Source organism: Ooceraea biroi, chromosome 2 (assembly GCF_003672135.1).
Source record: "Ooceraea biroi isolate clonal line C1 chromosome 2, Obir_v5.4, whole genome shotgun sequence".
Taxonomy (NCBI): Eukaryota; Metazoa; Arthropoda; class Insecta; order Hymenoptera; family Formicidae; genus Ooceraea; species Ooceraea biroi.
In genome coordinates, this window is record NC_039507.1 from 14,088,017 (window position 1) to 14,109,935 (window position 21,919).

The 21,919-nt window shown below is 36.7% G+C and overlaps 1 protein-coding gene across 25 annotated transcripts in view; it reads right to left on the reverse strand.

Annotated features, from left to right (window-relative positions):
- Nucleotides 1-21,919, reverse strand: part of LOC105279165 (myosin-11) — a 262,296-nt gene that overhangs the window by 202,511 nt on the left and 37,866 nt on the right. For 21 of the 25 annotated variants that reach the window (XR_003407559.1, XM_026975501.1, XM_026975505.1 and 18 more), the window contains 3 exons: nt 19,378-21,146; nt 11,230-11,415; nt 8,056-8,169 (listed from right to left, as the gene is read on the reverse strand). Coding sequence is in view for 24 of the 25 variants with exons in the window: in XM_026975501.1 (XP_026831302.1) it covers nt 8,056-8,169; nt 11,230-11,415; nt 19,378-21,146 (2,069 nt within the window). In the remaining variant the exon portion in view is untranslated. The remainder of the gene's footprint in view (nt 1-8,055; nt 8,170-11,229; nt 11,416-19,377; nt 21,147-21,919) is intronic. The other 4 variants (XM_026975522.1, XM_026975518.1, XM_026975519.1 and 1 more) reach the window with 1 other exon arrangement.

The following is a 21,919-nucleotide window of genomic DNA, read 5'->3' on the forward strand; positions in this document are numbered from 1 at the left end:
GAATTTGGTCTTTCGCGGTCCGAGGTGCAATCCATCTTACGGCAAAATGAATTGCACCCGTACCATTACCAACGAGTGCAACAGATTTTACCGAGGGATGTAGAACAACGAATATACTTTTGCGAAGGTTTGTCATTATCAACTTTTTATATTCACGATAATTTGAAAATGTACTAACCGTCGAAAAACCATACGCAGGATTTCTCGCACAATGTCGACGGAATGTCTCTTTTCCCGACATTATTTTATGGACGGACGAATCAACGTTCACACCAAACGGCGTGTTCAATTGCCGCAATTTTTTGTATTGGGCAGATGAAAATCCTCATGTCGTCCGTCAAGGCGCATTTCAATATCATTGGTCCATTAACGTTTGGGCGGGAATAATCGGCAATCAAGTCGTAAGTTTAAGTTGAAAGAAAGCAATTTCTCCTGCTGTTTAAGTAAAATATGTTCGTTTATACTTATTATTTTCAGATTGGTCCATATTTTCTGCCACCGCGTTTAACCGGCGATATTTATAGAAATTTTATAGTGAACGAATTGCCGATACTTCTCGCGGATGTGCCTCTTCACATACGAAGACAATTAATATTTCAGCACGACGGGGCTCCGGTTCATTTTAGTCGTCAAGTACGCGAGGTGTTAGACGCACATTTTCCCGATAGGTGGATAGGTCGTGGTGGCCCTATTATCTGGCCGGCACGGTCGCCAGACTTGAACGTGTTAGATTTTTTTGTATGGGGACATATAAAAGATGTAATCGAGCACCAGCGTAATGGTACAGAAAACGAGGTACGTGAAGCTATTGTTGCGGCCTTCAATACCATTACGCCGGACATGGCGCACCGTGCCACATGCGATATTGTACGAAGAGCCGACCTCTGCGTACGAGAAAGGGGACGACATTTCGAACAATTCAATTAAATTAATCGAATTAAATAATGAGAGTGGATTAGGCCTACCGGGGAAACCGCTATAAAAAAACGCACCGAGCTATCTACCGCTAGGTGGTGTGGAAATGATAGCGTATCATTTCCTTGCTATTAAAAACACCGCGCTGGAAACTTATTGTTTCCTCGTCGGCAATGTACGGAAAGCACAAATACATAATAGATTCTCGGCGCGGTATCATATGTCACGCGCCGCGCTTCGCGACTCGCGAGTCGCTTGCGGTTCCCCCCTCGCCCCTCTCTTCTTGACTCCGCCTCTCGCTCTATCTCCCGAGTCCGGCCTAACGCTTTCAGCGCGTTTATTGGCTCAGACGTATATGTTATTAACTTAATAACTATTGCGAATTTCGAAAAATAGTATTTGACTTTTCTTCTCGGTTTACTCCTATCTACCTGTACTTTTCGTCTGAGTAACTTTATTTCGGACACCCTGTATATAAAAGAAAGTCTATTTAGAAAAGATAAACAAATATAAAATTTTACTATACTTAAACAAATATAAAGTCTTTTAAAATCCATAATATTGAATAAAAATATTGAATATCTGTTAACTTTTATTTTTTTATAGATAATAACGTAATGTAAAAGGCAAAAAATAACTAGTAGACTGCCTTAGATTTGAACTCGAACTCTCCGGGATCCCTGGTTCACACGCCTAGGTCTTAGGCTGTACGGCCAATACTCCTACTGTTGTGATCAACTTGTTTTCATTCTGATCCTCTATACGACCTGTCAGTCTCAACTATCTTTCCAGATCTTACAGTAAAATCAATAATATAACTTGAAATAGCGTTAAAAAGCGAAATGCAAATAATCTAAACGTTATATTAAAAATAATAATTACTATTTCTAATTATTGTCTTAATGCTAATACTTCACCAAAGATATTTATTTAATTATATTAATACGAATTGTCATATCTTTGCATTTTTAATTTCAACATAGTACAATAGGAAAATATACCATTTCGTCTGAAAAAATGTATAATATGTTTCATGATTTGGTAAATCTTTACTATAGCGAACATCTCGTCGATGACCTTGACATATATTGTCAAGGTCAATGTCCTGAGTAAAAATTTTAGCTGGCGGTCATTGTTTATTAAAATTAAAAATTAACAAAAAAGTGTAATAGTTTTGCATACATTTTCGACTGCTTACGCAAAGGGGAACTCGATATTCACATATATTATAGAGATCATTTTCCCGAGTAATCTGCAAAAGGTTTTAGCGGTCATTGTTTATTAAAAAGGTATTAACGGAAAATAGTTAATGATTAGTAAATGATTCTGCATAGGTTCGACGAGGTCCGTGTCTTGGACATTCCACACCAATCGAGATCCACTGCGGGCGGGGTACTCCCTCTGAAGTTAGTTTATTTGTTTCGGCGGGGATGCAGGTAGAGGGATGAAGCCACTCCACGCAAAGGTTATCGAGTCATCGGAACGATTCTACATTGGTTCAACGACATCTATGTTTTCGACTTTTCACACAAAGCGAAGTCCCCTCCCTCCTCGTGTTAATGCCCCAAACGAGATCTATGTTTATCACTCTATTCTGTCGTGATATACAGTACGTGATTATTTAGGTTAAGAAACCTGTCATACCGCTGTCGGTATGACAGGTTTCTATACAGGTCGGTATACAGTGCTTCGCCTCTTCACCTGCACCCCCGCCGAAAAAAAAATAAACAAACTCCAAGGGGACTACCCCGCGAGGAACCCCCGCGGTGATTGGCGTGGAATGTCCAAGACGTGGACCTCGTCGAAACATGCGGAATCATTTACTAATCATTAAATATTTTCTGTTAAAGACTTTTTAATAAACAATGACCGCCGGCTAAAACTTTTGCAGATTACTCGGGAAGATGACCTCTATAATATATGTGAAGATCAAGTTTTCACTTCACGTAAACAGTCGAAAATGTATGCAAAATTATTAAACTTCTTTTGTTAATAACTTTTTAATAAACGAGTGCCGGTTAAAACTTTTAGAACATCACTTAGAGTGATGATCTTGATAACATATCTCAGAATTACTAAAATTGAGAGGTGGTCCGTATCACTGAATAATTACCAAACTCTTTTGTTAGTAACTTTTTAATAAACAATGACCGCCGGCTAAAAGCTTTTGAAGGTTACTCAGGACATTGACCTTGACAACATATGGGATGATGAATGATAAAAGGAAATAATAAGGGGAAGAAGAGAGAAGTAAGAAGAAAATTGAGAAAATGGAGAAAGGAGAAAGGTATAAAGAAAAGAAGAAGGAATATAAAGAATTGTGTGAAGAGGAGAAGAAAGAAGTGAATGATAGATGGGAGAAAAAGCAGCGGAAGTGAAAGGAGAGAGGGAGGTGTGGAAAATAGTAAATAGAGATAGGAAAAAGAAGAACAAAGTCAATGAAGGAATAGATATGAGAAAGTGGAAGGAACATTTTATGAGACTTTTAGGAGGAGTGAAGGGAAGAGTGGTTGGGGGAAAAGCAGGAAGAGAAGAGGATAAAGTGGAAGAGATAAGTACAAAGGAGTTATAAGAGGTTATAAAACTCTTGAAAGAGGGAAAGGCGGTGAGAGAGGACGATCCGAATACCGGATGGATTATGGAAATATGGTTGGGGGGGGGGGGAGACGAAAAGACAAATGGATTTAGAGTTATATTAACAGGATTTGGAGAAGGAAAGAATGACCGAAGGGTTGGAAAGAAGGAACAACAGTGCCAATAATAAAGAAGGGGGAAGGGAATGTAGTAGAGGAGTATATAGAAGTGACCTTAATGTGAACTTTATATAAAATATGTGATGTTTTTAGCGGAAAGACGAAGGAAGAAGATGGAGGAAAAGGGAATTTTATCGAAAAATCACATGGGTTTTAGAAAGAGGAAGAATATGATAGATCAATGATTTCCAACCCGTCTATGGTCCACAAGTGATCCGCAGCTATGTTATCAATTTAGTATTTAGTACTTTGATTTTTCTTTTATTCTTCCTACATATTTAATAATCCTATTTTCAGTGATTACTTCTATGTTTGAGTTGTAATGATTGTTATGAAATATTTAGACTTAGATAATATGTATCTTAAAGATATCTGAAAGGATGTTTGAAAAAATCACGACTCTTCGGCGCAGAGATGCTAGATTCGAGCTAGCTCACTTTAAAATAAGAAACTTGCATACTTATAGAAACAGTTTGCAAATAAAATCAGCTTTGAGATTATGTTTAACGGCTAAGGTCTGACACTGAAAACTTAGTGAGCGGAATATAAACACAATACTCCCATTACACTTCCATTAATATCTTATAATTTTTTTCAAGTCTATATAGTATTTAATAAGCAATACGCAACCAAAGAAACATGTATAAGAAAATTCTTCTTACTATATTTTTTGAAATAGATTTTTGTATACCCATCCTCCCCACTCATCAAATATGCTGATGATCCGTAATTCGTATATAGTTTGAAAAATGGTTCTTGGATGTAAAAAAGGTTGGAAATCACTACGATAGATAACATATGTTTTAAATTACTAGTTATTATGTTTGAACTCGTGTCTAACATATCATAAGATGAATGATTATAAAAACCACTAAAATAAATCTCGTATTTAAGCAAGCCATAATCTTTTGAGAAAATGTTTATATTCCAAAATATTTATATTTATATCCTATTGGATTGTTTGGAAAGTTAGAGCGGTTTTTTAAGTAAAATTTAAAGACAGTTTTTACATATTCATATATACAGGGTGTCCACAAAGTCAGTTACCACCCCTTATATTTTGGAAACGGTTCAAAATTACGAAAAATCGTGAAACATCTGTTCGATTGTTTCGAGGGGTTACTCTTTTAAGAATGTTGGGGCAGTTGCCCCTCTCAAGGGATGGCGCAGAGGCACCCCACTTTAAAAATTTTTAATGAAACCCCCCATAAAGTATTACATCATTTGACAGGGCATAAAAAAAGAAGATGTTTGCCGCAAGGTAGAGGTTGATACATTTATCCGTTCGGAAGTTATTTGAGGTCAAACTTCAAAAAAGAGCAAGATTCAAAAATTCGTTACTTCTCTTTGGAAAATCTTAAAAGAACGTCCGATGTATGAAAATTTTCGATATATGAAAAATTTTCGATATATGACACTTTTTTAAGTCCTTTCCTAAAAAAATTCAGATTTGATTTTGCAGTTTTCCTTTAAGTCGGGGTTATACCGAAAATGATCCCTTGTGAGCACATTAAAAATGATTTGCAAAACTGAATACAAAACTAAAAACCTCGTCGCAATGGTGATATTTTAAAAGCTTAAATGATATTACACGATACTGAAAACTGAACTGTTAGCATTTAGTTGCATACAGTTTTTCATTTCATCAGTTTAGTTACACACAATTTCAATCGTTAATTTTATACAGTCTATTATTAGGAACAGTTCAGTTTTTAGTATCGTGTAATATCATTTACACTTTAAGTTTCTTAAATATCACCATTGCGACGAGTTTTCCAGTTTTGCATTCAGTTTTGCAAATAATTTTTAATGTGCTCACAAGGGATCATTTTCGGTATAACCCGGACTTGAAGGAAAACTGCAAAATCAAATCTGAATTTTTTTATGGAAAGAACTTTAAAAAACGAAAATTTTCATATCTCGAATGTTCTTTTGGGATTTTCCAAATAGAAGTAACGATTTTTTGAAACTTACTCTTTTTCGAAGTTTGACCTGAAATAACTTCCGAACGGATAAACGTATCACCCTCTACCTTGCGGCAAAAATTTTTTTATGCCCTGTCAAACGATGTAATACTTTATGGGGGGGTTCATTTAAAATTTTTAAGTTGGGGTGCCCCTGGGACCCCCCTTGAGAGGGGCAATCGCCCCAACATTCTTAAAAAAGTAAAGATTAAGATAGTAAATTAAGCAAAAGAAGTCGTAACAGAGTAGGTGTATTGGAAGATGTATTTAGAAGTAAGAAAAAAATTTTAGTTTAATTATAAAATATTTCATTTACAAAGTAGCCTTTCGACACGATCGAACACGTGTTTCACGATTATTCGTAATTTTGAACCGTTTCCAAAATATAAGGAGTGGTAACTTCGTGGACACCCTGTATATATCAATATCTACTAGTAGCTGTTTGGCATCAGCCAAAAAGGCGAATGACAGCTTATCATTCGTTAATATATTGGTGGGAGGAATGTCGCAGACTCGTCGCGACACGTCTGAACGAATTAGCTTGCGCGGAACCGAAGCTGAGACCGCACGCAGCACGAAGCGAGAAGCTGCTCGCCTACACAATTAATGTGTATAAATTTATTATTATAACCATAGATTTTGTTTGGTTAGTTTATTATTATAACCATAGGTTTTGTTAGGTTAGTTTAGGTTTATATACAGAGTCTCAGTGACCGCGTACTACCCGTTAATGGCATATAGCCCAGACTTAATTGAACAAAAAAATACCATTTTACTATTTGCGCAATATTAACGGAGATATTTACGATTAAAGTTAACGAATGAGAGCGCGTCTCGAACGAAAAGGCTGTGAAGGCATGCGGTGAAACAGGATGCGTGTTGTATAGTTATAGCAGCGGCGAGTGTAGACGCGGGGTACGGTGTGAGGTAACATGGAACGCGCTAGCAAATGAGCAGAAACGGTGCGTGACGCTGAGTCCCGCGCTGAACGATAATTGGCACGCTCCATCCCGTCTCACTGCGCCGTATCCCGCATCCAAACTCCTATGCCTATACGACACGCATTCTTCTTCACCCCTTTTCACTCGGGACGTGCTCTGATTCGTTAACTTTAATTATTAATATCTCCGTTAATATTGCGAAAATCGCAAAATGATACAGGACTTTTTTGTTCAGCTAAGTCCGGGCTATATGCCATTAACGGGTAGTACGCGTGTTGAGACACCCTGTATATAAAAAACTAAAAGTTTTGTGTTATATAATGTTTATTATAATATAATATGCTATAATATGTTTAATCTAGACCAGAGATGCCAGATTCCGGTCCTGATAGCATGCGATACACAGTACATACGGTGTACCGCATTATATAAGAAAAACTTATTTTTTTATGTATATAAACCTAAACTAACCTAACCAAACCTACAGTTATAATAGTATATTTACAATTATTATATTTTTAGTAGTTACATTTAGATACTAATTTCAAATCTCCCGTTATTTCTATCGCAGCGCATGCTTCGCGCATGCTCATATCACTACATTTCGTCGGTATGACAGGTAACCTGAAAAGTGATCAACTTTAACGATTAATATCTCGCTTCGCAGGGCAGAGCGACACATTTTTCTGCCAGATTCTTTCGTTTCGTGTAAAAATGCGTCGAATGAACCTAATTTCATCGATTTCTGAAGTCGCTAAACTGAATAATTACCATCTTTTTTGTTGTCTGACGGTATTCTTGCTTTTTTTAAATAACATAATGTGTCGAAAATACATCTTTTTTTCTTACATTTTTAAATTGATGTAAAATTAACAAAACTTAATCGATCCAAATATTCTTATTCGTAAATGACGCGTTGAAATGTCCTCTTTTAGAATATGTATTGTATATTATCGGTTAAAGTCACTCACGACATAGATAAGCATATTCTAACGCTATCTCTTGAAAAACCGCACGACCTATCCGATTAACCCAATACAAACGTGTAAAATTAATTTAAATGTTATATAGACAAATAACTATACAGACGAAATAAAGAGATCAAAGAAAAAGAAGATTATCTAAAAATATAAATATTTTCCAAGCTTTTAAATTACAAGTACACACACGCATGCACGCATGCTCGCATGCATGCACACAAATTATCACAAATCACAAACCATCACACGTGCCAAATTGTCAAAGGTATATTTTATGACGGATTTTATGACGGATTTTAAATTAATTCTCCATTTAAAAATTTCAACGCTGGCAAATACAAATTATTTGATAAAAATATTAATTAATTTCCAACAGAGATAATGTTAATATCAAAACAAATGAATAATTACAAAATGAGTTTAAAGATTAAATAATGTTTTAGTTATGATTATTGCACATTTATGATATTGGTGTTTAAGTAAAACATTTCGGCTTACTCACCAATGACTTAACGTTGACGTTCGACAAATCGTCCTCGTTAGAGAAATTGATCATCTCCAAATGCGATCGCCGAACGCTTGTATGCATGTTTGCGGAGTCTTGTGAGCTACAATTCTGATGGAAACAAAACACGGACACACTGAGCATGCAATAAAAAATATCAAATTTTACTTACACTAACTTATGCCGTGTCACGTCTAATTATGTGTATCACAGAGGCGCGCCACACCCTCTCCATTTAATGATGCCAAAAAGCGTGCGAAGATTCGCGAGACCATTCCCACTTCATCCCCACTACATGCTAAAAAGCACGCTTTCTGGCACCGTTGCCTCACTGCGCCGTATCCAACAACGAGCGCGCAGGTCGCCTACCGACGGCCTCGTTGCACGACCGCGCTCTCATACGTTGATATCAATACGTTAATAACTCGATTATTATTGCGCAAATCGCAAAATGGTACAGGACTTTTCTTCTCAGTTTCACGCAATCTATCTCCACCTTTCCAGTCGATACAAATCCGGACACTCTGTATATTGTTTGATAAAATCAGCCAAGTTTTATCATATTGTAAATGTTTCTTTTTTTATCAATGTTTGTAATTATAATAGCTCGTAATAGCTCGTGTTCCTTATCGATATCATCTGCATTCTACTTGGTACTTTAATATTTGTCGTGATTGAATTCAGAGAAAAGTGGTGAAAAACTCATCTACATATGACAATAAAATCCAAAAAAGCGGGTAAATCCACGCTTGCAAGCAGAAAAACATGAACTTCTCATTTACCCTGATGGTAAATAAAATATTTGAAACAAATAACAAAAGTTTTATGGTATATTTAGGTTTATCAAAATTTAATATTTCTTTAGATATCCCTACTCCATTCTCTAATTTTAAAAAATGTTTAAATCTTCATAAACGGATATTAAAGCACACGTTAATTTCACCTATATTTGGCCTGCTGCCACATATGCGGAATTTGACCAAGCAAAACGAACTAACGAATTAGTTAACGAGCATATCAAAACTAAATGAGCCTTATACGCCGCATGCGAAGTCAAAAAACTTGCGTAATAGAAAAATCTACGATTTTACATAATGTGACTCTACATGGCATGCTTGAACGAAGAAAGGGTAAATATTGACAATAACGGAGGCCGCCCCGATGACCTTGACTTTGATATATATTGTCAAGATTACCCTCCTGAGTGACCTTTAAAAGATTTTAGTCGTCGCTCGTTATTTATTAAAAAGTTATTAACAAAAGAAGTTTAATGATTTTGCACGAATTTTCAGCTATCTACGCGAAGTGAGAACTTGATCTTGATATATATTATACAGATTATCCTTCCGAGTAATCTGCAGAAGATTTTAGCCGTCGCCCATTGTTTGTTAAAAAGTTATTAACAAAAAAGTTTAATGAATAGAGCATAACTTTACGATACCATATACGTTTACGAAAGAGTATATTTGATGGAAGTTTAGCTTTAAATCAGAAATAGGTTTGGGTTAGGTTATATTTTCCGAAACTGGAACCCCGGACACATACGCTCGGTTTTCAGCCCGCTTTGCGGGAGGGCGGGGGGGAGGGACAAAGCGCCCCCCCCCCACCGGGATCCGTGCCGTGTACCAAGTGATCAAAATCTGTATGAAATTCGTTACCTGGCTCCGGCGGGGGGGGGGGGGCGAAGCCCCTGCTCCCGCCCTCCCGCGAAGCGGGCTGAAAACGATGCCGATACCATCCCACACCGCCCCCTATGTCATTCGAGGTATAAGTACATCATAACAAATCCTTCTCAGAAATCTTCTCCTTGTCAGTTGACTTTCGTTCGGCTATGTTGCTAGTTGCGATGTGTTAGAAAGTAAACGATGAAGCTTCATGAATTTTTAAATCTTACACATAATAAGCAGCAGCTTATTGAATATTTATGTGAAAAGGAAGTCATCCGTCGAGAAATGACATGTCCGCACAGTGCAACACAGTTATAAATATCGCATATGAATCCACTATATCAAGACCAAGTCCTCACTTCGCGTAGATAGCTGAAAATTCGTGCGAAATCATTACACTTCTTTTGTTAATAACTTTTTAATAACTAACGAGCGACAGCTAAAACCTTTTGAAAGTCACTCAGGAGGGTGACCTCTATAATATATGTCACGGTCAAGGTCATCGGGGCGGCCTCCGTTATTGTCAATATTTACCGAAGAAAGTATTATATATGAATAAGATTAATTGCAAGAACGCGATAATCAGATCTTGTGAAAAAAAAGTACGATCAGTTACTCTGTCCGTCATATTTGCATATAAATAGATAGCGCCTATTAATTAGAAAGCAAATTGCACTCTTTATAAATCGCAAGAAGTTTTAGAAAATTAGCCATGAAGTATAATTGTAAATATAGACATATATGAATAGACAGAGCATACCGCTAAACATGTACCATAGGCGAGTAATGTATACACACACATATATACTTTACCATTATATTTATACTTCATACTTTACCATTATATTTACCATTATACTTTACCATTATATTCATTTAACTATGTAACAATATACAATAACTGCTACCCTCATATATTGCTTTGATATTATCATTTCTATTTGACAATTCTACAGGGTGTCCGGTTGGGAACTATCGACTGGAAAAGTGAAGATAGATTGCATGAAGCTGAGTCGAAAAGTCCTGTACCATTTTGCGATTTACGCAATAATAACCGAATTATTAACTTATTGATATCAACGTATGAAAGCACGGTCATGCAGCGAAGCCGTCGGTAGGCAGGCCGCGCGCTCGTTGTTACGGCGCAGTGAGGCAGCGGTGCTAGAAAGCGTGCTTTGTAGTATGCAGTGGAGATGGAGTGAGAATGGTCTCGCGAATCGTCGCACGCTTTCTGGCCTCAGCTTCTCCACTCACATCAGTGAAGCCGCTCCTGCCTAACCATTGCCACTTGTGATAAACAACTCGCCGCGCGCTTGCATTCGGCGGTAGGCTGGACTAATACAACGATTTTTAATAATTAATAGCTTGTTAACTATTGCGAAAATTGCAAAATGATAAAGGACTTTTCGACTTAGTTCAGTCCGCTCTATCTGCACACGAGCATTGTCCCAAACATTCTGATACACCCTGTATATACATGCATTATCAATAATTTATAACTTACCACGGAAATATTCTCCTTTCCAAGATCACCTTTCTTGCTCTTCTTTGTTTTCTTTGTGCGCGTAAGATTTGGTGAAGTAACACTGTTAGCAGCAAGGTCTTCAGTTTTCTTCTTCTTCATCTTAGTCTCGCTCTTTGAAGAAGATACGTTAAAACTGTTGATTGTCGTCTCTTCGCGGCTTTCCGTCTAAAATTGTACATATGTTAAATTTAAAATTATTGCATAATTTAATCTAAATTTATTATTAATTTCATTATTACATTATAAAAGTAATGATATAAAAAAACTTATTATATCGTTGGTGATAAATTCCACATATTAGAAGGCAGGGAGAGGGGAGAGAAGAGGAAGAGGGAGAGGAAGATATCAGTAGGGAAGAAATAATGAGGGTAATAAGGAATATAAAAGATAGGAAGGCAATGGGAATAGATGAAATCCCTGGAGAAGTGTGGAAGTACGGAAAGAAGGAACTAGAAACATGGATTTGAGGTTTTTGTAATGGAACGGGGGGATGGCCAGAAGGGTGGAAAGAGGGGGTGATTGTTCCGATCATGAAAAAGAAAAGGGAGAAAGTGGAGGAATACAGAGGGATTACGGTGATGTCCACACTTTATAAAACATATGCTGCGGTGCTGACGGAGAGGCTGAGAGAGCAAACCGAAGGGAAAGGAATTACTACACAGAATCAAGCCGGATTTAGGAAGGGAATGGGGACGATGGATAACATTTATATAATTAATTATTTAGTGAATAGACAGTTAGGGAGGAAGAAAGGGAAGATAGTAGCGTTGTTCATAGTTTTGAAGGCGGATAGGGGGCATTCGATGGATAGGGAGATATTGGTGGAGCGACGAGAGAAAGAGGAATTAGAGAGGGATTTGTTTACATGGTAGAAGAGATGTTAAGAGAGACGATGAATAGAGTGAGAGTGGACCCTCCAGACAGGGGAGGTATTCTGGACTGTAAAGGGGGTTAAACAGACTTGCTCGCTGGTTTGGATGGATGGAACAGTATTAGGATATGGGACGGAGATATAGAGATAAGAGGAGAGGGAGGGAATAGAGAAATTACAACAAAGATATCTCAGGTGGGTACTAGGTGTAGAAGACAAAACGTCGGGGTATCTAGTAATGGAGGAATTACAAAGAGAGAAATTAAGGGTAGAAGCAGGGAAAAGAGCATAAGGTTTCGAGAAGAGATTAAATGAGGGGAGGGGAAGTAACTAAGCGAGAAAGTGTTGGGAGGAGTTGAAGAAGAAAAGTAAATTAGGAAGGGCGAGATTGGATTAGGAGAGAGAAAGGATGAAATTTTTTGAAGAGAAAGAAATGAAAATAGAAGAAATGGAAAGGATAAGAGAAGAGGGAGAGGATTGGTATGGGGAGATGCTAAGAATAGAAGAGGAAAGACAAAGAAGAGAGAGATGAGAAAAAATAGGAGAGTCAAAATACAATACATGGTACAAAATGGTGAAAGGTGAGGGAATTCCGAGTTATTTAAAGAAAGGATGGGGAGAGAACAGATAGAGAAGAGTTGCAAGATTTAGGTTAGGGAACGAAATGATAAGAAGAAGATATTAGGAGGTAGAAGAGGAAAAGAATTGCAGACTGTATGGAGCGGAAATGGAGACATGGGAACATGTATGGGAAAGGTGTAGATGGACGAAAGAGAGAGAAGAGAACTGGCAGGAGGCAATAGAATGGGGGTTGGAGGAGAGGGGGAGGAGTGGATGAGAGAACTAGAAAGGGAGAGGAAGGAATATGAGACAAGAGAGGAGAATAGGGAGGAGGTGAGGGAGAGAGAAAGAGAGAAAGAGAGGGAGAGAGCTTCTTCATCAAATGCTATTTCAAATATTCAGCTACTTGAACGTTCAATTCTGATGCCCATTGATAACAACAACCAAAATCACATCTGCTTCGTTGTTTATTACTATTAGGTTATCTCGCTTTTGAACGTTTTGACATATTTAACTATCATATTCATAGGCAGGCCTTATATTTACTTAAAGTTATCTTCAGATGCTCTGTAGCCAATAAAATGAGCCGATTGTAGATAAACCTTAAATATGGCCTGTCTATGAATATCACACTTAATCCGTTTGATACGTTTTATACATGTCTAACCGTATTATACGTTTTTATACGTAGGAAATGTAGAAAACTGCTCGCAGCGCCAAAATGCCCAACTCTGCTCTGGGATAAGCTATACGGTAGCGCTCGACGTCTATGCACTGAACTTGGTAACGCTCGATGTTTATGCAGTGATTCTGATTGTTCGGAGCCTTATTTTTTATCAAGAGACACGGTAGTGTCTCGCGCCAAGTATACGCGCAGCGAGACCGCACCGTGACTCTTTTACGCGAAGCGACGCTTTCGCAGACATTCAGATTATTAGATCTCAATAACCGCTGAACGGATTAACTCCTAAGTAGGCTCAATGGATAGCTTGGGGTCGAATTATATAATAAAAGTTTTTATTTTTCTTGTACGTGCCCTACGAGCGGAGATATGGCGATGCAAAGTCTGAAATTGGAAAATTGCATTTAAGAAACGTCGTCGTCGTCATCGTCGTTTGTACAGTTCGTTCTTTTTCGTCGAGATGGCAGCAGCTCCGTTTATACCGACCGGCGGAGATGCTGTTGGTATATCCGTGTGACTCACACATAACAATCATATGTAGAGGCTCTATATTAGAAAACTCTAACTTATCGACCCGACCGTCATGTGTAAGTCACACGGATATACCAACAGCATCTCCGCCGGTCGGTGTACGACAAGTGTACGACGCGATGTGGTGCAAGAAGTTGAAGTGAGAAAAGATATATTTGCGAGAGAACGAATGAGTGAGTGAGTGAGTGAGTGAGAGAGCGAGAGGGCGAGTAAGTGAGAGAGCGAGAGAGAGAGTGAATGAGAGAGCGAATGAATGAGAGAGCGAAAGAGCTAGTGAATGAGAGAACGAGTGAGTGAGAGAGTGAAAAGGCGAGAGAGCGAGTGAATGAGAGAGCGAGAGGACAAGAGAGCAAGTGAATGAGAGAGCATGAGGGCGTGAGTGAGAGGACCACGTCGACGACGACGATGACGTTGCACCACGTCGATGACGATAGAGAGTGAGAGAGTGAGAGAGCCAGTGAATGAGAGACCGAGAGGGCGTGAGTGAGAGGACCACGTCGACGACGACGACAACGATGACGACGAGGAGCTCAAAGCAATACCAGCTTCAGCGTTTGAAAAATGTTTTGAGGACTTACGCGTTGGCACATGTGTATTGCATTCGATGGGGCCTATTTTGAAGGTGACAAAATCAATATTGATGAATAAATATGTAATTTGTGTTTTATTAACTAATTCCGGATACTTTTTTAACAGAATGTATATTTATATTTATTTATTAAAGGAAATAAAAACGACGGGGTAAACTCTTTTTTCTTGCATATATTGACTTCTGTGCATAAATATACTTAATATACTTTTATATTTTATAAACATGTAAGTAAATACTTTTAAAAACCGTGACTGACAGGACTATGGCTTTCATCTCCTCATCTATACTAATATATAAAGAGGTAAAGTTTGTTCCATTGTTCGGGGTAATCTCAGAAACTACTAAATCGATTTGAAAAACTCTTTCACTGGTGGATAGGTTAGATCTTTCTGAGTAACATAGGCTATGTGCAATCGTCTTGCAGCTTCTAAAAATACCGAGCGCGCGAAGCGCGCGAGGAACAAGCGCCATCTAGTATATTATAAAAAAGAATAACATACTTCACACTACAAAATGTGTGAAATCACAACAAAATTACCTTTTTAAAAAAAGGTACAAAAAAAGCGCCAAGTATACGCGCCTGAAGTTCTTTCAAAAAAGGACTCTACAAAACTAATGATATGAACAAATTACGCCAACTCCAATGGGTATTTATGCAAACCAGAAAATCTATTACTTTATTATTACTCTTTGACCGATATTCATTGTTGATTCTGATTTAAGACCATCTTAAGTACAATCATAAGATATTTGAAACCAATCACACAGTCGTATCAGCATCTTAAGACATTACTTCAGATCGTCTGGAAATAAGAACGGACTATGAATACTAGCCTTTGATATTAAAAAATAAACGACATAATAATATTAAGCAGATATTTTTATACGAATAAATATTTTAATACGTGGAAATATATTTATTAATACAAATAAGTGTTTTTTTCAAAATACTTGGCGCTGCTAAACCGAATCATTATGTTAATTGCCTCATTCTCTTTCTTTCTCTCTTGTGAATGCGTGCATGTGTGTGTATGTGTATGACATTAGAATTAAGCATAGAATAAGTTTAACTACATTTGTACATATATGTATTTCAGCGAGTTGTTATGTAATTTAGGGTTTAAGGAAAGTATTTTAATCTTTAGATTATTTAAATACTAAGATAATTTTTGATTCGGTTTAGCAGCGCCAAGTATTTTGAAAAAAACACTTATTTGTATTAATAAATATATTTCCACGTATTAAAATATTTATTCGTATAAAAATATCTGCTTAATATTATTATGTCCTTTATTTTTTAATATCAAAGGCTAGTATTCATAGTCCGTTCTTATTTCCAGACGATCTGAAGTAATGTCTTAAGATGCTGATATGACTGTGTGATTGGTTTCAAATATCTTATGATTGTACTTAAGATGATCTTAAATCAAAATCAACAATGAATATCGGCCAAAGAGTAATAATAAAATAATAGATTTTCTGGTTTGCATAAATACCCATTGGAGTTGGCGCAATTTGTACATATCATTAGTTTTGTAGAGTCCTTTTTTGAAAGATTTTTATGTACTTGGCGTCGCGACGCTACCGCGTCGCTTGATCTAAACATCATGCAGACAATATATGTAAATTATTCATGTAGATGTAAAATGTAAATTTACGGTATTATTCTGAGCTATAAAGATTATTGACAATACTGGAATCTCAGTCTGACGAAAGAGACGAAAAAAGTTGAAAGTTTTAAGCATAATTGTATAGAAAAGTTTCTTGTGTCTTATCGCTTTATGTTTTTCTTATCAAAAGTTTTAATTTTTGTAATTTTTACAAGTGCGAAATGTGCCGAAAACTTCTACCAGTGATGATACAATGTTAAAATATAGATATTAAATTTCATAACTCAGTTGTTAGAATTTCTGTGATAAAATTCTTATTTCGGAAATTATTTTACGATTCTACGGAATGTAGGAAGAAGGAAAGAAAGAGAGAAAAGGAGAAAAGGAGAAAAGGAGAAACAGGAGAGAAGAGAGAGAGAGAGAGCAGAGAGAGAGAACAGAGAGAGAGCAGAGAGAGAGCAGAGAGCAGAGAGAGAGAGAGAGAGCAGGGAGCAGAGAGAGAGAGAGAGAGAGCAGGGAGCAGAGAGAGAGAGAGAGCAGAGAGAGAGCAGGGAGCAGAGAAAGAGAGAGAGAGCAGAGAGAGAGTAGAAAGCAGGGAGCAGAGAGAGAGCAGAGAGCAGAGAGAGAGAACAGAGAGCAGAGAGCAGATCCAGCACCACCAAGTTTTTCGCATTAAGGGGTAACGCCACTCTGGCGTCCGGAAAAAACAGCCTAATTTTGACAATTTTGTATGGGAATATAATGAATGGAATACAAAATCCGTTTAAAGGCCTTTATTGTACATACTTTGAAGTGTATTTACAAATTTTTATTGAATTTTTTGTTACAAAATGGCGGCGCCAAAGCTCAGCCTCTTCTCATAGATAGTGTTCCGCGGCCGGAAAGATTTCTCCTCTAATTTTTGACCTGGAACAAAAAACTAAACATTTTTGAGTCTTATACAAGGTTAGCTCGGGAAGTACGTATGGAAATTAAAAAATACCGTTTTTTGTAAAACTGACGCACGTTTGAACAAAAAGTTTCATTTTTAGGTAAGAAAACTTTTTGTTCAAACGTGCGTCAGTTTTACAAAAAACGGTATTTTTTAATTTCCATACGTACTTCCCGAGCTAACCTTGTATAAGACTCAAAAATGTTTAGTTTTTTGTTCCAGGTCAAAAATTGGAGGAGAAATCTTTCCGGCTGCGGAACACTATCTATGAGAAGAGGCTGAGCTCTGGCGCCGCCATTTTGTACAAAAAATTCAATAAAAATTTGTAAATACACTTCAAAGTATGTACAATAAAGGCCTTTAAACGGATTTTGTATTCCATTCATTATATTCCCATACAAAATTGTCAAAATTAGGCTGTTTTTTCCGGACGCCAGAGTGGCGTTACCCCTTAAGCAGTTTTTTATTTGGTGCAAGTGTTGAGGAACGAAATGTGATTCTGTATACGCTCGTATTAACACCAATTTCTTTTTGTGTTGCTTTAATTCAATATTTTAACATTTAGCGTCATTAGCGAACAGTGACTATGAAAAAACTTCATTTGAATGCATGCCGTAACGTTAGCGTCTAATTTAGAAAGACCTCTCTCCGAAGAAAAATAATTGTATATTAAAGAAACAAAACGCAATGTCGCCATAGTAAAAACAGAAAAAAATAATATTGCAGATTTTGATGAGCTTGTTAACAGGAAAGACGCTGCGTGATATTGTGATATCCGAAGAGTCTGGATTTTCATTTTCGACTGAATATCCTCGGTGTCTACAAGGACCATGTTACACGTATTAAAGTTTTTCGTTAAACTATGAGTATTTTCGAAATATTGATCTTCTCTGAGACTTTCTGCTACGTCCAGCTGATGATGTATGATCTTAGAATCTCTGCACTGACTAGAAATTCCTCGATTCTGTTTGTACGTGAACTATGCGATGATTCAATTGCGAAACACGTGCCATTGTATTAACACTCACATCTGAGAACTTCCAAGGATGCATGGAATTATTAAAAATGCTGGAATTGCTGCATGCATCAAAGAAAATTATTGGATGCAAAAGTTTTAGTTATTTGTTGCACGTTTTCGCACGTTTAGGTGCATAAAATACAATATACATATATAATACGTATAATGATTCAGTTATCAGAAGTAAATATTAATATTCTCGTTTTTTATGATTTATCGTCTTTCGGATAAATTTCGAATTCTATTGCAAAAAAAGCTTTGTATTTCAGCTACATCTCGAAAATATTATTTAGTTAAAAAGTACTGCATTGATTGAAATAAGTGATAATTTGAATATATACACGCGCGTGCATAAAACTTTCCAGACTAAGTCGAAAATAGTTTGCTAAATATAAAAAGCATATATAGCTTTTCATTGCTCATCGCGTTCATCGAGTTCTTTTTCGAAGTTATGTTTATTGTTAAATCATGACATATGACATTTTATAAACTTCGATATCAGCTCTTCATAGACATAAAAAGCGAGAATGTATTTGAAGTAACAATACCAGAGTGCTGAAAAAAAGACCAAAACTTTTACATACCTAATATTTTGAAGCAGATGGTAGAAATATGGATTAGAAATAACAATTCTTTTATAATCAAATTATCTGCATTTTTGGATAGCAACTCGTACATGTGTATGAAGGTTACGTTATGCAGATATCATGCACATTCTAAAAATGATTTATCTAAACAAAACTTGATCATGGAAAAGAGATTAAGAGAATAAAGATAATAAAGAGAATTGATTGTTCTCTCTAATAATATACATAGAAGTTATTTTACATGTAACAATCAGACAATTAAATCTTGCAGAAAATGAAGAGTGTAAAATAGAGTAGATTCACAATGTGTTTGTATCGAAGTTTTCAGTACAAATAGTTTGGTTGCTGCTAAGCTATGATGCTTTTAATTCTCTTGTACAATATGTGCAATGTAAGCACCCAAAACGTTTTCTACATAAAACATCCGTAATCTTATATTAAAAGTATAAATAATCAATAAACCAAGTATTCCTCTGATTGACCACAGTATAAATAATCCTTTAATTTTTATAAGTTTTCTTTTAACTTTCTCTTATAAGTTTCTTTTCAAGTATCATATTAAACCTTTTCTTTCCTCCCCTCATTAAATCTTCTTCTCTTTTCTTCTCTCATCTTTCCCTCTCCTTTTTCTAACCACTTTTCGATTCTCATTCCCTGTCGCTTCTGTCCTCCTCTAGCCCTCTCTTTCTTCAAATTTACTTTATCACAGATATTAAAATTAATTTGTGAAAGGAGCACACTTACATCACAGATATTAGAAACATCACTTATTTCCATCTCGTCTGATGTGGCCAAAGGTACATGAGAAGACGGAAGTGCGAAAAAATCCTGTTTTTTCTTATTATCATCTGTCTTCATTTCGTTAATGTTAACATCGTGTTTCCTGATATTCTGTTGTTGCTTCTTCTTGGTGTCGGCCAACTTTGTGGTTTCCTCGACTGTAGTCCATGAATCCAGATTCTGGAGCTTTTCAACGATCTGCTTTGTATCCGAACAGATCATATTCGTATCGGACACCGTGATCTCGACCTTCTTGAGAAAGCTTGAGTCTGACTCAGATAACTCGTTGCTCAAGGACTCGTTTATCAGGTTCTGCGTGTCCTTCTCGATATTTTTAGGATATTCTGTTAATTCGTTCGATTTCAATGTCATTGACTCAATGATTTCTGATAATATTTGTGATGTTTTCTGAAGAGCTTCCTCGCCTAATGCGTGACGCTCTGTATCGGAGAACTGCATGCTAGTAGTTGTCTCCATGAACATTTTGCACTGATTGATATCATTATCACAGCTTTTGAATTGCTCCTGAATCGATTGAACATTATGAGGATCTTCCTTAAGTTTTCCCTTCAACTTTGATTGTGTTTTCTCTGTCATTTCCAAGAGCGAAAATTTGCTTTGGGAAATTGATGATATTAAAATTTCATCCTCTTTCTCTTTCATGCGACTGTATCCACAGAATTCGTCAAACTTATTGATATGCTCATTCATAAGCTCTTTGTTACATTCCTGCTTATCACTACTTTGATGTTGCTGATAAAACTTTTTATCCAAGTTATCAAAAGATTGATGAGTCTGCTGATCTGAAAATGGTACTTGCTCACCTCGCACTATAACATCTTTCTTCTTTTCTTCATTAATGTTGATTTGCGAGAGATTCGTATCGTCCAGTACGTTTCGCGTCAGCTTTTCTTCCTGTTGGTATTTATCCTTGGGGCAAATCATAGAAGCCAGAAAAGATTCTTGCTGAATAGTCAACTCATCATCGACAAAATCGCATGTATCACTGCTGGTATCATTTGTAGAAAGCACGATTTCCTTTATACCGATTTGATAGTCCACATTTGAGTCTTTGCTATTGTTAATGTCGTTGTTATTAACAGGCTCACTGCAACTCGATATTTGATCATTCTCATCGCTTGTTTTCTGAATAATTATCGATGAATAGCCAATTTCCGACTGCTTAATAAATACCTGCTTCTTTTCCTCATCGCGAGAAAACATTAATTCTGATTTTATAACCGCGTCGTTTGCATTCGGGCATACATAACTATTTTGATGGGCACAGGATTCTTCGATAAAAGAACAGTGTTCATTTTCGGCTGTTATGAATTTCGCGTTAACGTCAACAAGATTTTGTCGATGATCCAAAATAATTCTCTTGATTGTCTCCGGTCGAGTGACAATTTCCTCAGATTCTTCATTGTCCGTAACGACCTTGTCGCCGCTTTTACTCGAGCAGATCCTCAGAGCTAGCTCACTATCTATCAATTCTTGCAAGCTCTTGTCATCGCCGTCAAGCGCGTTATGAGTGTTCTTTGTAAGTACAAGATCGTCGTCATCGCATAAAGAGATTAGTTGATTGTTACTTGCGGTTAAATCATCCAAATCAATCAAATCGTTGTTAGATTGAACATTGCACACTTCGCTCTTCTTGTTACTTACTACATTAATTGACTTCTTCGTTGCCATCTCCGCCATTGTATTTTCTAGCGTGATCACGCTGTAGATATCTGAAAGAAGACAATCATTTAAATTAATGTAATTTAGGAAGTAGACTTTAATATTATATATATTATTTTCAATCTATAATAATATATTGAATTAACCCATAGATGCCAGATTCGAAGCTCGGCAGCATGTGGTGAGGATGTAGTAGGGATGGTTTCGCAACGACGCGTAACTTGTGTGTCGCGAGTCGTCGCGAAACCATCCCCACTACATCCCCATCACATGTTGCCGTATGCTACCGGGCGTTAAATCTGGCATCTATGGATTAACCGAAAAGTCCATGCCATCCCCTTAGCAAAGGTCAAACGTAAAAATTAATATGATACAAAGTTTTGCATTTGAACTCCAAAAAAGATTCACGCGGATTCCGCAAAACTTTGTATTAAAAATTAATGCAAAGTTTACGTTTGAATTTTACTAGGAGATCGGTATGGATTTTTCGCTCAAACCAATATATTGTCCGGAAAGTCCGTGCGGAGTTCTAATAGATATCGTTCACTTCAACTAAATATGCGTTAATTTTACTACAATCTGCTAAATACGTGTACGCTTGAAAAGATGACATTTCATATTTATTGAGTAAAGTGATTGCAATCGAGAAACAAGTGTTTTAGCAGCAGTTTGAAAATGGAAGGATAACGTGTTTTTTCGATGCATAACATTTATTTACTAATGTAAAGATAAAACTGCAAAACAAACTAAATGAAAAATATACGCTGTCTATAAAGAGGACGCTGTTAGCGAACGAATGTGCCAGATATAGTTTGGAAAGTGC